A 22,620-nucleotide genomic window follows, 5' to 3' on the forward strand; every position below is an offset into this window, starting at 1 on the left:
GGTAGAATAAAACCGGAGAAGCTAAACTAAACAATCGTGTGGTGGTTGTTGCTTTTGCCAGGGGTGATCAGGCAGCTGTTGACAGTGCTGTAGAGCTTTTTGCAGACTTCACTCCAAGTTTGGGGCAATGTCAAGTGCTAAAAATCTTGCTATGAGATATGGTGCCTTAAGCAAAATATTTCTTTGTGCGGAAACTTTTTTGCTCCCTGTTTTATGTCAAATATCACTCAAGGCAGTGAGCCAAACAGAAGATGGTTCAAAATTAAGATACTGTAGCTTAAAATCCTGCAGTATCTATAATACTTGTAGTGTTTACAGGGTGAGATAAAAATGTATTCTTCTACCAAGTAGGAAGTCATAAAAAGGTAAGCATCTCTTCCTGTACTTTTCCTCCATCATTCTGTTTTTAAACATTCTCAGTGCTGGGTATTGCTGATTCCTTGATTTCATCACTCACTCTGCAGTGTAAGTAATGCTAACACTTTGGAGGTATTTCTACTTCGGATTAAAAGAAAAAAAACACAACAAAACACACTAACAAACATTCCTAATATTGTATGCTCTGACTCTTGCCAAAGGGGGATTGTGATTTACCTTATAATATTGCTACTCTGTTTTCCTGTGTTCTACTTCTTCTCTCCAGTTTCTCTGTGAAGCTTAATGCCAGGACTGTCTGGAGCAGCCATGTATCACAATGGCTCTTCTAAATCACCTCCCTTTCCTCATTTTTTTTTTTTTTTTTAACTGCAGACAGTACTCCCTCTTGGGACAAGATGGCCCAACATCTCTTCTATGGATTGGCATGATCTTTTACAAATAATTTGTTTGTAGCCTATATTGATATGCATTTGGATACAGGTTTTGTTACACAGATACAGGGCCTAATTCTTCTTTATTCACTGCTTATTACAGCTGTTTTATTTCCTTTCGGTTGTTTATCTTCCTGAAAAATAAAGTTATTCCAATTCTTCCTCTCATCTTCATTATCTTGATCCTTCTCTGTAGAGAAAAAAGACAGTACTGGATTTACAACTCTCTGGGTTGTATTTACCACAGCAAAGCTTTTCTATGCTATTTGACCCGTGAAGGTGTCTGCTGGTCCAAATGAGTCTTGGAGACTCAGTTTTGAAACTGAGTGCCATCTCTACAGCCAGCTACCAATGTCAACTTGTAAATGTCATAATTTTTCAGCAAGCATTAAGTAGTCATGGTTTTTGGTAGCAGGTAGTTTTTGGTGCTACATGTTATGGCCAGTCCAAAAACTCCTCTAGTCCCCCTGATTCTTTTAGCTGTGTCTCCATTTCTCCTTGGGTATGTGTATCAGTAGGGGGATGGCATTAGACTTTCAAAGGACAGCTTAAGTACACAGCTGAATGAAAAATATTCTTTACTCTCCTCAGGAGCCTCTTTCTGCAGACTGTATGTGTTCTTTAGTTTGTAGCATTCCAATAGCCTTCCCATGTGTTGTTGTAGCTGATCTTTTTACGCCACTGAAATTGTGGCTGGTACATAAGGAGAAGAGCCACACTCCATGGGGGTCACAGATTCATCTCTTTAGCCATGGAGAACATTGCTAGCAGCTGTGAAACATCGGTCTGCTACGACAGGCAAGCTGTGATCCTGTCTGAAAAACTTACCAGATGACCCAAGCAGAATCTGGGGACTTCACCAGTGAAATTGCTGCAGGGAGTGCTGGGGGAGGGTGAGAATAACAAGTCTCTGAAAATGGGGGGAGGACGTGGGGGGGGTCATTGTCTTCACAGCTTGATAGTGATTCCATGTTGATCAAAAATATTGTTGTGTGACTCTAGACTGGAAATGGTCTCACGGTAACCTAACCTTTATTACTGCTTCACCTTTTTAACAGATAAGGTTCAAATCTGGCCTTAGGCATTTATTTTTCTTATTACTTCCAAATCTTCAAAGAGACTTGTTTTGCCCTTTTTGAAGGAATTTGGCTGTGAAGTCTGCAAACTGTAAAACTCTGCATAAGGTAAACCTATGCACAGTGACAGGTCTTCTCCATTCAGGCTTCCTTGCATTTGACCTCAAAAATGCTGTATTAAACAAACTAAAATCTGATCCTCTGCTTCTCTAACCCATGTCTTTTGTATAAATTGCTTTGATAGAGATCATCTCTGTGTTGGAATTTGGCCCAAAAATGAACTGAGAATTCTAGTTCCAAACAACAGGACTCTGCAGGTTCCTTGTTCTGAATTAATCTGTATTCAGTCTAGGTGGAGATACTGCTGCTTCTTGTCCAGAACTCCAAGCCTGCAAAATTGGTTAAGACTGTGGTTTACTGTTTACGATTTGGAGCGAAACTGGCTGCAAACCAAGAAATCTTATTTCACAGGTTTTGAGGTTTTGAATCCCTCATATATTACTCACTAGAACAAAAGAGAGATCACACAAACTTGTGGCTCCCTGCTGTCCTCTTAAATTAGTCGATCGTACTATAGTTGGGATCTTTGCTTGAAAAAGGGGAGAACAAGGGGTGAGTCTCAAGTTTGAATTGGGTGAGTGCTCTAAAATAATGGCTTCAATAATTTTAAGGTACTTTGTCTTCCACTTGGAAGCATGCCCATATACCTGAGGAAAAATGTTATTTGGAGTGCTACATTTCTGAGTGTGTTAAAACAACAACTTTTCACAAGTAGTGAAGCAAATTTGCATCACCAGAAAGTTCACAAACAACTCAACTTAATTCTTTGAGCTTTATGGGTGCTGCTTGTTCCTGTAACATATGCATCTCTGCATTGACACCAAAGTCCCTAAGAGTGCTACCATCGAAGTGGTAAGCTGTAATGGCTCGGTTTTCAACTACCTTGTCTTCTATGCAGCAGTACTAGGAAGATCTTTTTCTCCAGAAAGGTTTGCATAACTTATAGAAGTGAGTCAGGTATTTTAAGTGGTAATTACCATAGGGCTTGGTTCAACCTGCAAAGTTCAAATCTGAATCTGGATCTAAACTTTCCCAGAGGCAGGAGGTGTGTTTGGACATTGTGTTGGTTTGACCTATTATGGTGCAAGCTCTGTGGATTGGGATTCTGCATCTTTCCAAATATGAGACATTCAGGACCACGTTTAAATTATGTGTAATTGAAATAACATAAAACTGGATCTCATGTTGAGGAAGGTGTCTACAGCATTATGTCTGAAGGGTAATAACTTACTTTGTCTTTATTTTTCAAAAGAAGCTGTTTAAAAGCTGCAAATAATTAGAGGTTAGAAGGCAGGTTTGTTTTGGCTAATTACTGAAGTACCTTAAGAATTTCACACAGTAAGTAAGGACTTTGGATTTCAGAGAGATTCTATCTGAATCTTAAGATTCAACACTTTTAAAGCCGCTGAATCCCAGAGACTAGAGCATTATATTAACAAAGTGCTGCTCCAGAGCCCTTTTGACACATTTTCTTTTGAAGGACCAGGCCCAGGAAGAGGGAGCTCTTTGTTTGTGGGCAGAATAAACTCATTGTACACCCAAACAATTAACTCCTCAATTGACTCGCCAGCCTCTGTAAAGCACTCCACTCCCCTCTGTCTACCTCCAGTTCTATTCAGGCACTTAAGCACACCAATGTTTTTTGTTTATTATTCTGAAAAAATCCTTCACAAGAATAGTTGGAGCAGATCAACATTGTCCTCCCAGCAGCATTTATCTCCGCCTGGCAGTGAATGTGTCAATCAGGAATCAAAAAGCCAAACAGAGGAGGCTTTGAATTGTGTCACAGGGGTCAGAGTTACTTCCAGCTGTCTGTGCATGGGATAGGCTTTCTTGCAGGGTGAAGAATTGTGCTGCCAAACAAACACACTGACTACATTGGACCACAAAGTCCTTGGGGCTTGAGTGGCTTTTTTCATGTTGATGCACCTGCAAGGGAGATGTGAGAAGGAAGTGGGGGGAACTAATGCCTTCCAGAAGGCACAGGGGAAGGCTACTCATCCTATCTGGAATGCAATGCTAAAGTAAAGGCTGCCTGTATCCATATGGCATACAGAATAGTTGATGTAAGAAGAGAAAAATTACTGCAATGACAGTGCAAGTCAACCTTTACAGTTGGGAGATCATTAAGCCATAGAGAGAATGTTTAGCACTTAGGCATATTTTCACCTTTTTAAGCAAAACTTTACTGTATTTTGGTCCATGTCCAAGTGTTTGGGGGTGGTTATATCCAAAGGCAGCACATTATTGCTGTTTCTTAAAATGAAGGCAATAAAGAGTGAGAACTTGCTTTTGCTCATTTGATTTAAAAAATTGAGGTTTTCTTAACAGCTGTGGGATCTCCATACATAGAAGTGGTTGGACTTGATCTTAAAGGTAGTTTTTAACCTAAATAATTCTATGGAAAGGAGTGTGAAAACTTGGTGGAGAAGTCTATCTGTACTGGTGTGTTTCCATTTCAATTGCTTGGCAAGAAATTATCTTGATTGGCTGGATTGTAAGAGTTTCATAATTTTTTTGCATGAATGCTAACTTTCTGCACTTATATTGGCAGTATAAGTCTCTGCATAAAAGTTGCACAGACTATTAAATTAACTATGAATTTTTTTTCTTTTGATGTAGGGAAGGATTGTGATTAAGGCAACAACTTGCTCCTCCCCTACAATACTGGAAGGAACACGTATTTTTGCATAAGACCCCATGTAGTGCAAACACAAGTTCTGTTGGTTTTTTTTAATCCTTAAAAAAAACACCCCCAGACCCAGGGGTAATACATAGATATGTCAAAGTTGTAAAACTGCATCTTTGAGATTCAGGAACTGCACAGACACAGGGAGCCTAGTTGGCCTGGAGAGTCTTTGCTCTTCTGACCAGAGTTACTAAAGCTGCAGAAATGAATATGTATTCAGGGGTACTGAAGCCTAGGAAAGCTCTTCTTCCTTTGTGTTGGCTTGGCAGGTTTGTTGAAGGTGGACTTTGCTGCACTGAACAGGACATCCTAAGAATTTGTTTGCAGTCCTTGCTCTCTGTGCTCTACCTATTTAGCTTCAGCTATGCTCTCTAATAGCTCAGCCAAAACCAGGTGGTAAGTGAAGGAACTACTTGACACTGGAAAAAGGCTGCCTCCTCTCAGCAGAGCCATGCACTTAAAATTTTCATCTGCTTATTCTGTCAGGCTGACTCAAGTCTGGGAGCTATTGATGTGGAAGCTGTAGACTTAGAAAAAAGACCAAATTTTGTATAAGGCCTGGATGGTTGACTCTGTAAGCACCTGTGCTCTTCAAAATGGAAGAAATGTTTACAGACTGTCTCGTGGATTCCACTGAGAACACAAAATTAAATTCCCATATCACATCTCCTAACCGGGAAGATACACCCACTGCAAAAGTCATCTGTATACTTGCATCATCACATTAATAGACTAAGACCTATATGCTTCCTAAGCAACCTCAACTTTCTGTACATCACTTTTATCTCCTAACTTTTCCCCTTTATCTGGCTTCCATTAGGTGGCTTGAGGTAAGAAAGTTGATTCACAGCAGCTGGCAGTTACTTCACATTTTTTCATAGTAATTACTCCTTTTTTTATGTCAGGGAGTTTAGTTTTCTCCTGACATTAAGAGCTGCTCTTGGCCTCAGAGCTTGTCATTCAGAGCAAAAAGATCACTTTGACAGTTGTCTTTTGCATGAACTGAATCTCCTTGTCCCTCAACCCCAGTGTATGCTACAGTCATTTCAGATGTGGATCCTTGCTACTTATTCTGCAAGGATAAGGCTAAGGGAGGGGAATCCTGGTGAGAGTATGAAGTTCTTGCCCAGCACTAGCAGCAGATCAGGACATGCAGGTAATTGTCCCTGTTTTGAGTTATCATAAGGCCAATGCAATAAAAACTGTTCTTGCTTATGAGCTTCTGACAGCAGTAGTGCAAGTGGGCTTCTGGTTTATAGCCATGGTGTCTTAATGTGCAAATGACTTACGGAATCTCATTTTGACCTGCCTATTTTACTCTTATCCTGTGGCAAGATAAAAGTACCAATTTAAAGTTGACAGCAATTGAGCCAGAAAAATTTGTTTAACTCTTACAAGTTTCCTAGGAAAAGGAAACTCACTGGAGAGGAGTTTTGTAGCTTTAAAATGTTGTTCCAAGAAGAGATACTCTGTATAATGTTTGTTTGTTCAAAATTTTCAGGTATGTAAAATAGAACTTATTCCTTGTTTATGAGGAGCCAACAGGCCAGTGGAACAAATGTTCAGTGTGACGAACAGAGTACTGAATGAGAGGAAAAATCAAATAAGAGTAGAAAAGTGTTGGGGTGGTTTTTCTGCCCAATGGGAACAGCAGTGAAATTTTTTGCCATAAGCTGGCTTGAAACACTGAGACCTATTGAGAATTCTCCAGTTTAAGAAAAAGATTTGGTAATTTCAGAGTAAGAAGCTGGCACCTGGGAAGTGAGCATGGTGTTTTTAATGAAGTGCAATTTTTGTCTTTTATGTGACTATTTCATGACCTTTAAAAAATAATCAGAAATATCCTTGGCTTTTGATTTTTGAAAAATGGTGAATGTAATTACAGGGCTCTTGTCTATTGCATTTTTTTCTTGTATGTGTGATGAAAGAACTGTACTTGCTTAAACAACAGGGGAGTAATTATACTTCCCTGTATTTGCAAAACCCTTAATACTGTACTGGGTGCTGCTACACTGTGGACTTAGTGACAATTTGGTCTTAGTAGCCCAGTAAGGAAATTATTGTGTAATTCACTGAGCCATTTTACCGAGATTATCTTAAACAGTAGCTTTTAACTGAGGGGTTTATTTAATACACTTCAGTAGCTTAATGCCTAGCTTCGTACCTAAGCTGCTGCAAAATTCTCTTTCTTTAAGAAGAATGTATGTCACAAATTGTAATTGCTGCTGTGTTCTTCTCACATACACAAATCTAAAAGAACTCCCCTGAACCCAAAATGTCCTTAATTCTGCCAAAGTTCACATAATGGTTTGGATAAAGTGCTGTGGCTCAAATCCACTTCTAATTTTTTCCCACTGTTGGCTTCTGGGTTGCTGCTTTAAATCTGAAAAGCAATTCTGTAATTACTTGGTGCAGAAGCATTCATGAGAACAATAAGAAGAAACTTATTATCATACTGGTCTTTTTTTATGTCAGGTCTCTTCCTTTTTTGTATAACTTAAGAATTATTCACTTTACAGTTGTTCTATGAGTGTCTTCAGTAGTTTTGGGTTGGTTTCTCAATCTGTAAAACCAATCATGCTAATTACATACTTTTCACTGCTTTTTTACAGTGTAAAGTGTCATCCTAAATAAATAACAAGCCATAGTTGTGGCTTCTGGAATCTTGCAGAAGCAGAGCAGCCTACTCTAACAAAAAAGTCAAGATCAGCTATTTACTTTTATCCAAAGATTTTTTTAAAGGGCAGAATCTTTCTCCTTGTAATTTAAACAATATTCAGGGTTTTTTTCCAAATCAATTGCTCAAACTTAAAAAAAAAAAGTACTGCCTATCCATGTAACTGGCAATGCCCAATAACAGGAAAGCTCAGAACAAGAGTTGACTGAGGAATGGTAAGAATTTTTCCTCCAAGTATTTTTTGTTATGTTTGCAGTTAAGCATAAAACCAAATACAATGATGAAGAGGGAAAATGACAACAGGGTGTCTCTTGCTCATTTCTGTCAACCTCCTTTACTTCAGTGTATCTCTGAAGTTGAAATGGAATTATCAGCATGTTTTTGCTTTCTGTGAATCAGATTACTTTATGTGGAAATGCATAAAATTAAGGAAAAGTGGAAGAAGTGTTCAGATTTTGCTCACTTTATAAAACTGCAAATACAGATATGGGTAAAAAAACTCTACAAGCTTCTGTTTTCCACCTCTGCCCTTTCTTTCCTGTTCCAATGGTCTCTTACTTTTGTGAATGGAACTGATACAAGGGAAGGCAGTTACTGCTACCTCTGTCCCATGTACCTTTCCTCCAAATACTGTTTGCCCTGTGCATCTGTTGGCCCTGGAGATGGAGGCAAGCCTAACTTTTCTGGCATGGACTCCTCCTTCCAACAGATTTTCACTGTGTAAGTTTACATTTTGGATTACTGCCCACTTTGATGCCTAGTGTCATTTTTGCCCATAACACGTGCAAAAAATAGTTACTAGAAATTGCAAGTTTTAAGTCCCTATATTTCAAAAGGAAAAAAAACTCCAACAGTTCCAGGTGAAGTAGGTTGACCCTGGCTGGGTACCAGGCACCCACTAAAACCGCTCTCTCCCCTCTACAACTGGACAGGGGAGAAAATATAACGAAGGGTTCATGAGTTAAGGTCTGGAAGGGATCACTGACCGATCACCATCATGGGCAAAACAGACTCAGCTTGGGGATATTAACTGAATTTTTTACTAACAAAATCAGAGCAGGATAATGAGAAGTAAAGTAAATCTTAAAAACACCTTCCCCCACCCCTCCTTCCTTTTGAGCTCTACCTCCTGCCCCCAAGCAGCACAGGTAGACCAGGAATGGGGGTTATGGTCAGTTCATCACAAGTTCCTGCTGCTGCTCAGGGAGAAGAGTCCTTCCCCTGCTCCAGTGTGGGGTCCCTCCTATGGGAGACAGTTCTCCATGAAGTTCTCCAACATGAGTCTCTCCCACGGGCAACTGTTCTTCACAAATGGCTGCAACATGGGTCACTTTTCCATGGGGTGCAGTCCTTTAGGCACAGGCTGCTCCAGTGTGGGTCCCCCACAGGCCCACGATCCTACCAGGAAAGCCTGCTCCAGCATGGGCTCTGCTCTCCATGGGTCAGCAGGTCCTTGCCAGGACCATGCTCCAGCATGGGTTTCCCACAGGTTCACAGCCCTCCTTCAGGCATCCACCTACTACAGCACGGGTCTCCTCCAGGGGCTGCAGGTGGATCTCTGCATCCCTGTGATCCCCCGTGGGCTGCAGGGGCACAGCTGCTTCATCATGGTCTGCACCACGGGCTGCAGGGGAACCTCAGCTCCGGTGCCTGGAGCCTCCTGCCCCTCCTTCTCCACTGACCTTGCTCTCTGCAGAGTTGTTCCTCTCACATATTCTCATTCTGCTGTTCCCTAGCTGCAATTATATCTGCACAACAACTTAGTTTTCCTTCTTAAATATGTTATCATAGAGGCATTACCACCATTTCTGATTGGTTTGGCTTTGGCCAGTGGCATGTCCATCTTGGAGCCAGCTGGTGTTGGCTCTGCTGGACATGGAGGAAGCTTCTAGCAGCTTCTCACCCTGGTAACCCCCCCCCCACTACCAAAAGCTGGCCACACAAACCTAATACACTAGGCTATTCTCATTTTTAGTTTAGCTACCAATAACATTCTATTTTCTAATCTTGCATTGTAATAAGAGACTTTGCTCTGCAGCTTTTTCCAGTTAAACTTGCTCACAGTCAAAAATTTTGCCTCAGTAAAAGCTATGCCAATATTCTAGTGCTGTGTAAAGATGCTCCAAGCTGGGACTTGAAATCTGGGTCCCTCTGTGCCCTGAGGAAATTAGACTCAGCCTGAATCCAGGCTGGACCTGTAGATATGATGGATAGGTGTACTAAGCCAAAGAAATTATAAACTGAACACTTTTCTCTGTCGTGTAATCTCTAAATATCAAGATTTATGTTTCCTGTGGAACATTTTTTTGGTTGAAGCTTTTAATTATGAAAGAATTGTGGTCAGAAGACATGGAGCATTCTTGCACATGAGAAACCTAATGTAAGAGAAGTAATTTTCCCACAATTTTGCAATTAGAAGATATTGTCACCACATTACAATGAGAGAACACCTTGATGCAGTCATTTTAAGAAAAAAGATTTGCTATTGACCATCCCTTTCTAACAGCTCTGCAGTGAATACTGGTTCCAGGTTCTACACAGGTAAGTTTCAGAAGAAGAGTTTTTCTTTTGAACAAAAGGAATGAGGAGAAAGACACAATGAGACAGCAATCTCCAGACCTCTGCTGTCTCAGGAAGTGGCCTGTGTGAAACTAAATTGACTTGAAACTAAAAAGCTGATTGCTTGATCAGGGGATCAACAAGGGGAAACTACCAGGTGACAAATACCAATGGTTTGTGGAGGGAGGGGGGAGGCTTTTAAAGTCTAAGGATAGTGCTTGATGCATGTTTTATGTAAACTGTTATTGCTGTTAGCATAAAATGATTTCATTCTGTCTGTCTTCTTTCTCTTCTGGACTTGGCCGGGCCATGTACAAATCCCAATCATTCAACTGTACTGGAGAGTAGATAGTATTTACCTCAATAATGGTAGTTTCTTTTCGGTTCTTTTTAACCCTCAATTCAGATGATGGTTCGAAGCCAACGCCTACCATGGAAACCCAGCCTATTTTCGATGGAGAAGGTAAGAACATCCCTTAAAATAACAACAAAAAAAGCTACTTCCCTCTTCCTTTTCTCTAGGGTTTATAGCTTAAATGCTTTCTTATCCTGCAAAGCAGAAAAGCCAGTGAATCTCATAAGTTATCCAAATTTCACAGTGCCCTTGGGACCTCAGGCATTTTCCCTAATCCTTTTACATCCTCCCTACTCTTCTGGTATCCAACAATAACACCAGTTGACCAGATTCTTGGCATCATCTTCAAGTAAAAAGTGTCAGGGCAAATAAGAAGAGGTGCATCAAGTCAGAAATGGCAACTTCCTTTAGACTGTCCTTACCCCTCTACTATCTCCACCTTCATGATACTAATGCTGGGAGTTTCATAACCTCTGCAGTGTGTTACAGCTTCACAAAAGGAAGGGTAATGCTAAACCACAGCTTGTGAATGTTGACTTGGATGAAAATTGCTGGGAGGTTTCTTTATTTAGCAATTGCTTTCATTGACGCACGCACTATTTAAGCAAATGAAGTCATTGTCCTAGGCCCACTTAATTCATGGCCCACCCAGGGAGTTTCCTTCTCAAATGGGCAATCTTGCGATTGTATTATTTTGGATAGGGAATTTCAGACTTCAGTCTACCAGAAGCCTTTATACAAGGATAAAATGGCTGTCATCACAGAGGGTTCAAGCCTTTTACACATACAAACATAAATACCCATGGGGATAGTGGTCCTTTGGTAATGAATGGGCCTAGTAGCAACTGCTTATATCTTGCATATTGCTTAGAAGTAGTGCATGTTTTCTGCAAGTTTAAACCCACAGCCATTATAGTAAAACTATGGGCCAAAGTATGAACAACTCTGTGACATATCTGAAACTGTGGATCATAAGGCAGTGAGGGAAAGCCTATGCGTTTCATAGTGGTCTACTGTACTTCACATTTTTTTTTTAAACTGGGTCAAAGTCAGAAATGGAGACTACTGAGCAAAAGTAGGTGGTACTGTACTGTTGGTAGTTTATGCCTTCTTGTAAGAATAGGTGATGGGGTGGGGTTTTATTGTTGCTAAAATAAGCTTACTTAATGGCAAGATGCTGTGGTCCTATCACTTCCATTTAGTGATCATAGATTTGTAAGAATCTTCTTGTGAGCTTTAAGAAACAGCAAATCCCTCAGAGCAAAAAGCATTCTCAAATAAACAAAGGAGACTGAAGCCATGCTGACTATCTCTTGTTTATATCAAAAGAAAGTTCCTCCTGGCAGCAAGCTGATACTGTATTAAATTACTGTTTGTAATCACAAACTTCTGACCTTTAAGTCTTCCCCTGAGAGGGTGCTCATAGATATTCAAAGGAAAGAATGTGCTAGTAGAATGCAGGAATGAGATTGTGATTAATACAGCCTATTCAGAAGCTCCTTCTGGGAGAGGCTCAACATTTTGGTCAAATGAACTGGGCAAAGTTCTTGAAGTGGTATGGTGAACAGACCTTTTCTGGTCCTTCTGGGGATAGGCAGAGTCTGAAAAAAAGTGTTATCCTCTCTTCTGTGAAAAACATTTTCAATCAAAAACCTTTACATTGATTTGTAGGTGGACTCAAGTCTGATAAATGGGCTTGGACTGTGTGATGAAAGATTGCCTCTCACAAATGTTACAATATATTATGCAAGACCTTATCTACTAGACTTTGAGTGAGAATGACTAATGCAATGGCTTCCTATTGTATTAGTGATGTCCCTTGTGACTAGGGAGAAGAGACTGACAGGCAGATTAATCAAGCTATGCATCGATGAATAACCTCTTCTAAATTTGTCACTCTATATTTTTGTCATCTCTACCAGTAAAATAGGACTAACTAGATTTCACTGGTGGTTGTAACAGTAAGCACAAGAAAACCCATTCTGTGCCTGACCAAAGGTTTGTGTAATCCACTATGTTTTGAGCATGCTGCCTCCAACAGTTTGCTAAAGTGGGTAGACAAGGAAGAGTAAGAAGCACTTGACTTTAAAGGTGACCTAATAGCAGCCTTCCAGTATCTCCAGGGAAGTTTTTCAAGAAGATGGAACCAGGCTCTTCATATTAATGCATGATGAGAGACAACAGTCACAAATTGAAACATAATGGTTGGACTGAATATAAGGAAAAACTTTGTCACCCTGAGGACAATGAGGTAGTGGAACAGATGGCCCAGAGAAGTGATATTCTGTGCTTCCTTTCTGAGCCAGTTAGATAAAGCACAGGGGCAGGTTGGCTCTGGCAACTGAGTCCTGGTGTGCCTCAGTCAAAGCATCACCAACCAGTCCAGGTGATTGTCCTGCTCTGCTCTGCACTGGTGTGGCCTCACCTTGAATATTGTGTGCATTTTTGGGCACCACATTATAAGAAAGACATTAGGCTCTTAGAGAGCATCCAAAGGAGGGCAACAAAGATGGTGAAGGGCCTTGAGGGGAAGCCATATGAGGAGTGGCTGAGGTCACTTGGTCTGTTCAGCCTGGAGAAGAGGAGACGGAGGGGAGACCTCATTGCAGTCTACAACTTCTGCAGGAGGGAAAGAGAAGGGGTGGGGTCTGATCTCTTCCCTGTGGTGACGAGTGATGGGACCAGAGGGAACAAGAGGAAGCTGTCAGGGCAGGATTAGGTTGGATATTAGAAAAAAGTTCTTCACCCAGAAGGTGGTTGGGCACTGGAACAGGCTCCACAGGCAAGTGGTCACAGCACCAGCCTGCCAGAGTTCAAGAAGCGTTTGGACAATGCTCTTAGGAGCATTGGAGCTGTACTGTGTGGGGCCAGGAGTTGGACTTGATTTGTGTGGATCCCATCCAGCTCAGGATATTCTATGATTCTAAAATCCTAAGCAACTTGATCTGTTCTTCTAGCTGACCCTATCTGGATCAGAAAGTTGGACTAGACACCTCAGGATGTCATCCTGAACAATCCCTTGATTCTGTGTGAGCAAACATGTCGCAATACTTCACTAGACTACTCTCCCAATGCCCTGGCTAGGTCTTCCTGAGGAATAGCTTGTACTTCGTGTCTGACAAAAATGGGAGATGACAGAAAAGGGCAAAAGAGTTATCAGTTCACCTTTCAGGTCTAGAATCTTCACAGATGTTCAAAGGAGTTGAAGTCCAGATCCTGTTCCATTTCATTGGGTTTGAGAACTGATGGTTCCTGTAAGCCTAAATATTCAAAGTCAGGCAGTCAGGGTGGAGCTGATAGCAACATGAATGGACAATAAAAATGTGAATTTTTTTTCGTGTTTTGTCTTTGGTCGCCCACCTTCAATACACAAGGGGCTGACTTTTTTCAAAGGGCATTAAATACACTCAGCTTCCCCTGAAATGTGCGATACCTCTTGGACCTCAACATCTCCAAGACGAAGGTTCACCTTTCTCATCTTTTCACCTACATTAGAGGATAATGAAAATTCACATTTCAGGCATAAGTTCTCCTCCCACTCCATATCATCCTTCCTGAGGGCATAAGAGAGCAGTGCCAGAGATAATGTAAATCAGATCAGTTAAATTCTGCCATCCAAGGTTTAAATCATAAATCAGCCATCTCTTTAAAATTATTTCATATCATTACAATGCAGGTCTTAGAGGTGTTTATAGTGAATCTTTGGACAAGATTCTCCTCTGCTGAAGACTGTTTCATTAATATCCCTGCTATAGCTTTAAAAAATTGTATTCCCTCCTGCACTTCTAGGTTCTGTTTATTTTGCATTCACCCTCTATTTAGTTTCAATATGCAAGGTGTAGTAATTTCCTAGAGATATCTTCTTTAAACACCTTTTCTTTCTCTTAATTCAGTGGTAATCTACTCTGTCCACATATCTGTTGTTCAGACGAGTCTGTGTTGCTTGCCTGTATTTAAAAATAATGTCCAAGTTAACTGAATTAAAAATACATTTTTATGCTAGATTCCAAAGGAATAATTTCTTTTTCTTTCTCCTCTTTTCCCAGAATTCCTTTTTATGCACCTTTCAACCTCACTGACAGATGTGCACCATTGTGTTTCTAAAGGCCTTTATTCATTCTTCAGCATCTATTGACTTTGGTTGTCCCTCCTTTTGCAGCTATAGACATATCCAGTCCATATGGTGCAGAGTCAGTGCTAAATTTCATCCCAGATTTTGGCCCTTTATTGGGAGAACTACTTCAAATTAAACATTGGGTAAGAGCTAGGAAGGGGAGAAGCATAAAAGTAGAAATAATCCATAAATCCATTCATTAAAGTAGTGTAGTGAAACCTGCAGATAGGACAATTTTTGATATTCCAGCAGTAACAAAAGTTTGCTTAACAGTATTCAACTAATATTTCCTTGTGGAAAAAAATGCCCTGAACACAATTACCATAATGCCTACAATAAACATAGCTGAAAATATTTAGGAAGGAGAAATTTCTTTTTTTTCCCCTTCATGCTCTTGTAATGTATAATCAGTTTCTCTTGTAGTCAGCTAGCTTCTCCCTTTGCTGAGCAGATCCATGTAAGTGTCAACAAGGGAGTAGGAAAAACTTTTGCAAAAACTTCTTAGAGGAACTATTTAAGGTGTGTTCTTGTGAGAACTAAAATTTTTTTCAAAAAGTATCAGTTTTGAAAATGCCACTTGAGGTGCTCTAGCCAATGGTATCGAATATTGCTTTGTTCAATTCTAGTCAAATGCTGAGGTTGTATCATTTCTGTGGATTAGGGCAGGTTCCGATGTGTTTTAAAGTTGATTATAACACACCTCAGAGGAGGTGCTCTAAGCACTTTTTCCCCACAAATTTATGTTTAGATGTCTTGGTTAGTGCATCAGACATGCTTTTCTAACCAGGACTTGTTTCTTTAATAGATTGACTTTCAAGTCTTTCCAGAAATATCTTCATGTCTCTGCCTATTTATTTCGGATTTTGTTGTTGCTTGTTTCAGGGAACTGACTGTGGCCAGCTTTTCTTGGGCTGTTAGAGCAATATTTAAGGTCTGGATTGACTTATTTTAAAATATGGGTTTCATATGTACTTTCAGGAGAAACAAAATATACTATAGCACACAATATAATCTTTGAGATCTCTAAGTCCTGAAGAGAAAGGCTTTAGACTTGAGAAATTAGGAAGTGGGGGATAGAGGGATTTAATAAAAATGTTTTGCCAGCAGAGAGGTACTCCCTGGAATGGGAAGATAATGAGATAGCCTTGTGGAAGATTTACAAATGGTGGTTCATAAAAGGTGGAAGATCTCACCAGGAAATGAACCTGTCTCTACAAAGATGATGGATCAGTTAAGGTATGATTGTAGCAAATGTTTTATCTTCTGTGAAGACAGATTGAAAGAGCAGAGATTGTCAAGCTTGGAGAAGAGAAGGCTCTGAGGAAACCTTGATAGCACCTTCTAGTCCCTGAAGTAAACCTACAGGAAAGCTGGAGAGAGATTTTTAACAAGGGCATGTAGTGACAGGACGAGAGCTAATGGCTTCAAACTAACAGGGTAGGTTTGGATTAGATATAAGGAAAAAAGCCTTTACTGTGAATGTGGTGACGCACTGAAACAGGTTGCCCAGAGAAGTTGTGGATACCCCATCCCTGTAGTTGTTCAAGGCTGGGTTGGATGAGGCTTGGAGCAACCTGGTCTAGTGGAAGGTGTTCCTGCATATGGCAGGGGGGCAGAAACTAAATGATCTTTAAGGTCCCTTCCAACCCAAACCATTATATGAGTCGGATTAACAACTATGTGTATTTACTAGTTGCTGTAGTTTCTCTAAGGGTGTTATTTTTTCTCTTTCAGAAATCACAGCACCAACCCTTTGGATTAAGCACTTGGTCATCAAAGATTCCAAATTGAACAGCTCCAGTATAAGAAATTCAGGTAACGTTCCATCTAAAAAAAATTTATTTTAACTCGTCTGCAGTTTCTTACCATCTGTTCTTGTTTCGTTCTTTCTTCATGGTAGCTCTCATGGTGCTTGTGGGACTTGAAGTCCGATTATAAAATAATTTCAGATAACATCCTTATTTGTGTCCAGACGACCATAGTCAGTATGTGATGAAGGGTGTTTGTTTCCACAGACCATAACTGGGGAATCTCTACTTTCTTGATCTGTTAGTTCACCCCAGCCGTCTGTCATCTTTATTCTGTTTGCTGTTCAGCATGGGTATACAAACCGATGCATTTGGCTCAAAGATCTGGGCTGTGGCTTTAGTCTAAGCAGTTGCAAAAATATAGAAAGGGGCTTCTTTTCTAGAAAATTCAAGATTCTTCTCTGCAGGGGATATTTTTTGATAGAGAAATGATTGGATAATTTCACAACTGAAAGTAGGTAACTTATGTCTGGGCCTAAGAAAATGTTGAGATTATTTTGTGGGTAATGGAGTGGATGAGGGAAAACCATAGTGTAAAAAAGAGCAAAGAAGAGATCCTGAACATAAGTGGGAAAATGGGAAGCAGGAAGATGTGAAGTTAGGGTGTAAAACTTGAGACTGGAGAGCAGGGTGAAATGGTGGTATAGAGTCATTGAAATCACAAGAAACTGGAGACTCTGATGAGGAAAGTTATGGATTCTTAGTAAGAATGATTTCTGTGTGATATATATTAACTGAAGTGGGAGAAATTAAGAAAGTAAAGGGAATAAGAGAACAAAATTGCCATAAGAAGCCATGGTTTTACTTTAGCGTTTGAATAGGAGATGCTACTACTTTCCATATCTTAACAAATATGCCTAGAACTGGCTGCTGGGAATAATTCCACTTGCCTGAACAGGTAGATTGTGATATCTTGAAGTGTCTCAGCACCTGCTATTTCTGGATTAGCTAGAGAGCATTCATGACAGTTCCTTTAGCCTTCCTATGCCACTTCCCAGCTGCAGGGTGAACTTGGTCCTAGGTTGGGTGAAATTCTCTTGCTGCGGAGTGGAGAAGATCTCTTAACAGGCACATGTCCATCATTGTCCAGACCACAGTTTTAACAAGTGTCTTGTGCCTCACCTCCAAACTGGTTTTGTAGCAGGGTGGTCTGTGTAAGATCTGCCAGTGGGAATCATCCAGAAGCTTCAGATGATGTATGAGTATCAGCATCCTTCTTTAAGGATGTCTTTCAGGGGAAAGCAAATGCAGCTTCTGTTCTGTGAGCTTCTGGCACAACCAGCAGCTCACAGGGCAATTGAAAGTGACAGTTTAATATTAAAATCCTGTGTAATGGGTCCTACCTATTTTGGTGACCAACTTTTCTACTAATGCAGCAATTCTGGTAGCTGCAATGGAAAGAAGAGTCGGTGCTAAGAGGTTACAAAAAGACTTGGAAGCAGGAGGGTTTTTTTTATTGGAAACCCTTTCTTGGCCTGACAGAGCCAAAGTAGGCTGCCTTTCATGTTGTAAAGGCAATTGAGTGTTTAGTCAGGGAGCTGCCTGATGTGAACTGGAATTTTGTCCACGGGAGAGTTCCTTTTGTGAGTTTGCTTTTGTCCACTTTTTTCAATTGTTTCTGATATCAATTTTGTTATTCAAACAAAATTATTGTGGATGCATGTTACAAATGAAAAAACAAATGATCTTCTGGAAAATTCAAGAGTTCTGTGAGAGGCAGTTTATATAGCAAGCTAAAAGGAGATGTGTGGTTCATCTGACCCAGACTTACTGATTGCTCTGACACTCATTTACTGTAGGTTCTCATTAAGAGACTAGATTGCCAATTTCTATGCCCAAGTTTCCATGTTAAGACATACAAATACCCAAGCATCTCAGTTTCTTGCAAATTATTGATATTAAGAAATGCTGCCTAGAGCTGTTGTTTAGCTGACATTAAGTGTGGGCTACTTCGGACTGTTTCTTTCAACTAGTGAAGCCTAGTCCCCTTGTTTGATATCTCATTCTTTTCATCCCTTGTCATATATATTAAAAGGCAATATAAGGTAGGTGGGATCAAACAGTAGAGAGCTGGGGGGGATGATTATAATTTAGAATCACATTTCTTCAAATGTCTTCAAGTCTGTCTTGGCTGTAGATGATGAAACAGCTGTCATGAGATGGGCATGCAAAGTTGGGGGATGTTTTTAATTGCTTTTGGCCCTTATCATCTTGAAATATTAGTACTTGGCACATTTCTGATTTTTCATTTATTTTTAAAGGGCTAAGGTAAGTTTTACTGGCATAAGATTTGGATTTTTGTGTTTGGTGTTGCCTCAGCTATATTGTCTATCTGGGTTTACACTTACAGTCTTGAAGCAGATATAGCCTGGTATCCTCTTGCAGTAGTTTAAAGGGATCACTGAAACTGGAGGTGAGAAAAGAATTAGTAGGTCATCTAATCTACTGCCTTAGGGCTAATGAATGTTATACTGTACAAAGAGCACCATTTTCTAGTGTAGCATAAATTAAGCGTAACCTTAGATAATAAAGATTTTACTGCTTCCCACAGGAAGCTGCTCTGTTCTCTGAACTCAATTTCAGGTTTTGTCTTTTTGTAATATTCAGCCTAACTTTTGCTTCTATTTCTTGGAGTTTGTATAGTGAAATGCTTAACCCTGATGTAACTCCTCCCTGCCCTAGTTAAATAGCACTGTCCTTTGCAGTGAAGAGAAGTCCAGATACTAATGTCAGAGGACCTGTTCTGCTCTCTAATTAGCACTGATATTGGACAGCTTGGAAAGCAAGCACTGTCACTATATCAACCATGAGGAGAATTTAAGAATTACTGTATGGAGTCAAATAGACTCTTCAGTTTGCTCTCATTGTCTCTGGTCATTGTTAGGTGAACCACTCACGGGGCAGCTGAGCATTGCAGAGCTGGTAAATACCCCATGTTGCATATGCAGCCTGTATCTCAAGAACTGCATTTGAAATCTGAGTGTTCCACCTCCTCTTTAGTGCTGACAAACAGAAGAGATTCTCCTGAAACTGATCCCTTTTTTTGGAGCATTTACATTTTGCTTGGCATGTGTAAATCCTAATTGAGCTAGGGATCGGAAAAAGGAGAATGACTCTAGTCCGGTGATTCTTAGAGCACTTGACTGAGAATCTGTATGTGTCCAGTGAGTTTTTCTACTCTCACTAAAACCACATTGCTAGGAGGCATTGCTAGTGCTGTTACCCCAGCCCACTTTAAAGAATTAAATGACAACTAGATGCCTTTCTCAGTAGGGTAAGATGTAGATTCAAATCTTCTCAGCCAGAGGCAGGAACCAAAATATGAACATATGAACTATTGAACAGCAGAAAAGTTGGTTTTTTTACACTTACAGACTGTGTCATCTATCTGTCAGGGTTTTGGGTTTTTTTGCCCCAAAGTCAGTTTTTTGTTTGGGGGCAAGTGAAAGGTCTAGATCAACACAATATTACGGTGGCAAGATGACAAAAACATTTTTTTGATGTTTACTTTTAATTCCTTTTCCTGTTTCCCAAACAAGCACATCCACATATGCATATGCATGGATATCCTGAGCCAACTAAGCCAGTCATTTAGCATTCCCCTCTGTGGTGTGTCATTTTTAACACTGCCAGAGCAGGAGGTGATGGCCATTCTCTAATCAGCATGGCTGGGAACTGTCTTTTCATTCTTTTCATTCTGCTTTTACTGTTTCAACCCCTCCCCCCCCCCCATTCCAGACTGCAATAGTCCAAATTTTTTTTTTTACAGTTCTTAATCTAGGAAAACAATAATGTTTCCTACTTTCAAGAAATGTAATGGCTGCTTGTTTAGGAGCACCCCATCTCCACTGAGGAATCCAGAGGTTTTCCTCACTTCCGGAGTTGGGTTATCTCCAAATCATTTGTGCTATTTAGTGATTTGGTTTTAGTTAGCAAGAATTTCCAGCCTGTATCCAGCTTACCGTGACAACCTTTAAGAAAACCACAGAGTGATGTAATGAGTGCATGCATGGAAAAATAAACAGTTCTGGAGAAACCAGCAGTAGCAGCCTCAAGTAAATATTCTGCAGTCACTGGGGTTTTGATAATGACGTTATTTGAAAGGAAGAATGAGTAATATATTAAGGTTAGCAGCTGAAGACAGGTTTGTGTGTGTGCCTAGTTTTTTAAAAAAAAGAAAAAAAGAAAAAACCCACACCTGTTTATTTCAAAATCTTGCTTGGTGAATGGGGGCCAATTCCATGTGGCCTGTTCTGTTCAGCTCTGGCACCCAAGCATTGTACAGGCATCTCATGATGGCATTCCAGTGATAGCACTTTCTCCTCTCAGGAGCTCTTAGTGGACAGAGTATAATTGTGAATGAGCTTTGAAAACAAGAATCGTGGTATTCACATTTCTTTTTCTTGAGTCCACTTGGAGCCAAAGCTTAAGGGCTTTTCAAAGGGAGAAAAAACTTGAAAACTGCATGTCTGTATATACCCTGCCATTCTCCCTGAAGAGAGGCTCTGTATTGTTGGGTGCAGTTTGTCTCCAGAGATTTGCGCAGTGAGGTGGGATGTGATTGCATCAAGTGTACTAATAGGATTTGGGTTCTCTGGTTTGTCTGTGTTCCTTTAAGTTTTTTCTCACTTGCAGGAAAAAAAGAAAAGGCAAGAAAACACCCATGGGCACTCCAAAAACCCCCCTCTCTAGTACTCAGCTAGGACCATTTTTGCTGCATGCCTTTCTTAACGATCAGGGATAGTGATTGCTTCTAGGGGAATATACTCGTGGCTATGTTGCCTTAGCCAAATGGAGGCTTTCTAGGATTCCATACATTAAAAAGGAGTCTGTTTTTGGCTATATTGAGTATCAGTGTAGTTCCTCTTGAGTCAGGTGAGCCCAACCAACATACAGCAGGATATATACATATAGAGCATGCTGATAAGCATGTATGTATATACATATAGAGCATGCTGATTTGCCCTGGAAAAGGAATATGGCAGGAATGTTGGTGGGACACCCCAAAAAATAGCCAAGTTTGGACAAAAGCTTAATATGTTATTAGGACTTTCCTTTTCAGAAGTGAGGATAAACCCAAGGAGCTTGAATGCCTATATTATTTTCCAGAATGGGGAGACATTGCACCTATTTGCATTGAATGTATAGTTATTTGAAGTTGGAGCAAATTTCCTCATGCCTTGGAAATGTGAAACACTGCAGAGAATAAGGAGCCACAGGTAGTTTCAGATGGCTCCTGAAAAGCAAAGTAGTGTTTTGAATGGGGGCAGTTTCTCACCTGTCTTTATTGCTTTATCTCCAGCCTTATTGTTTAGCTGTCTTGTCCTACTGTGGTGCATGGCTCTCTCCACCTTAGTATTTGAAGACGTGTGAGGCCATGGACTTCTGCTTGTCCTGCTGACAAGCTCCAGCTTTCTGCTACTACTAAACTAGTTGTGTTAGTTCAAATTTACTGTCTCTCCATGCCAGTTGTTTTAATGTTACTGTTCAAATGTCTCATACAGGATTGTAGGCTCTTCCCCAAAGTATGTGGCTGGTTAGTGTTAATCAGGATACCAAGTAGTGGAGGTAGCTATCACTTTGGCAGGAAAGCAGGTTGGTCGAAAGGGGGATGTAGTCAGGCATAATTGTGCTTTAGCAACATCTGAAAAAGATGTTATGGCAGAATTTGAACTGGAAAATGTTGGTGCCTGTGAATGATACTCTAATGTTGACTGCAGTCCTTCTTGATAAATGTTTTGGTGCTTCTGTCTCCTCTGGGCATAACACCTGGGATTAGTTAGTGGCTTTTGAATTTCTCCATAGCTTAGGAGGAAAAAAGTTTCAATGATGGTGTCAAGAACAGGAGCTCATGGGAGGGAAAGAAAGAGTGTTAAAAAGCTTTTGCCTTTTCTACTATCCTCTCTTAATGTGTCCTGTCTGGCTCATGTCCTGCATATTGAGTCTATGCCTCCCAACAGAGTGCTCGTCTGACCTGTCAAAACTCTTGGGCTAAAAATCTATGACTTCATTGTCCTACCTGCCACAACTATTTATCTTCAGACTTTTGTATTACTCTTCCCACCCTTTCTTTTTGTGAGTGTTTGTTTTGGGTTTTTTTTGAATTAATTTTAATTTAGATTTTGGCTTGATATCAAATGAAGCAATCTCAAGAGAAGCTCGCTCCTGTTGAGTATGAAATGAAAACTTACTAATTCCATTACATTTTCACAACAAATATCTATGCTCTTATCTGCTGAGTTCCTGCTTCACTGCAAGCCAAAATGTGATGTTTCTTCCTTACTTTTTATCCTGCCCTTCCCTCCGGCTCCAGCTGTGGTTCGGGCATCCTTTCCTGTCTTGGCTGCTGCCTGGGAGGCCTCTGTCTCTGTCTTCCTCCTGGAAGTTCTGAGAAGGTATGATATGTGTGATGCCTAAGTGTGATTCTGCCATGTCTCAGTGTGACAGGTGTGTGTGGTGAAGAAGGGAGTATG

General features: G+C 40.4%; 1 protein-coding gene across 6 annotated transcripts in view; it reads left to right on the forward strand.

Annotated features, from left to right (window-relative positions):
* Positions 1 to 22,620, forward strand: part of SMOC1 (SPARC related modular calcium binding 1) — a 132,695-nt gene that overhangs the window by 71,907 nt on the left and 38,168 nt on the right. For 4 of the 6 annotated variants that reach the window (XM_027716889.2, XM_027716891.2, XM_027716894.2 and 1 more), the window contains exons 6-7: positions 10,244 to 10,333; positions 16,074 to 16,154. In XM_027716889.2, coding sequence (XP_027572690.1) covers positions 10,244 to 10,333; positions 16,074 to 16,154 — 171 coding nt within the window. The remainder of the gene's footprint in view (positions 1 to 10,243; positions 10,334 to 16,073; positions 16,155 to 22,620) is intronic. The other 2 variants (XM_027716893.2, XM_039388966.1) reach the window with 2 other exon arrangements.

Source organism: Pipra filicauda, unplaced genomic scaffold, assembly GCF_003945595.2.
Source record: "Pipra filicauda isolate LSUMZ 115617 unplaced genomic scaffold, ASM394559v2 scaffold6_size6359152_pilon, whole genome shotgun sequence".
In the NCBI taxonomy this organism is placed as follows: domain Eukaryota; kingdom Metazoa; phylum Chordata; class Aves; order Passeriformes; family Pipridae; genus Pipra; species Pipra filicauda.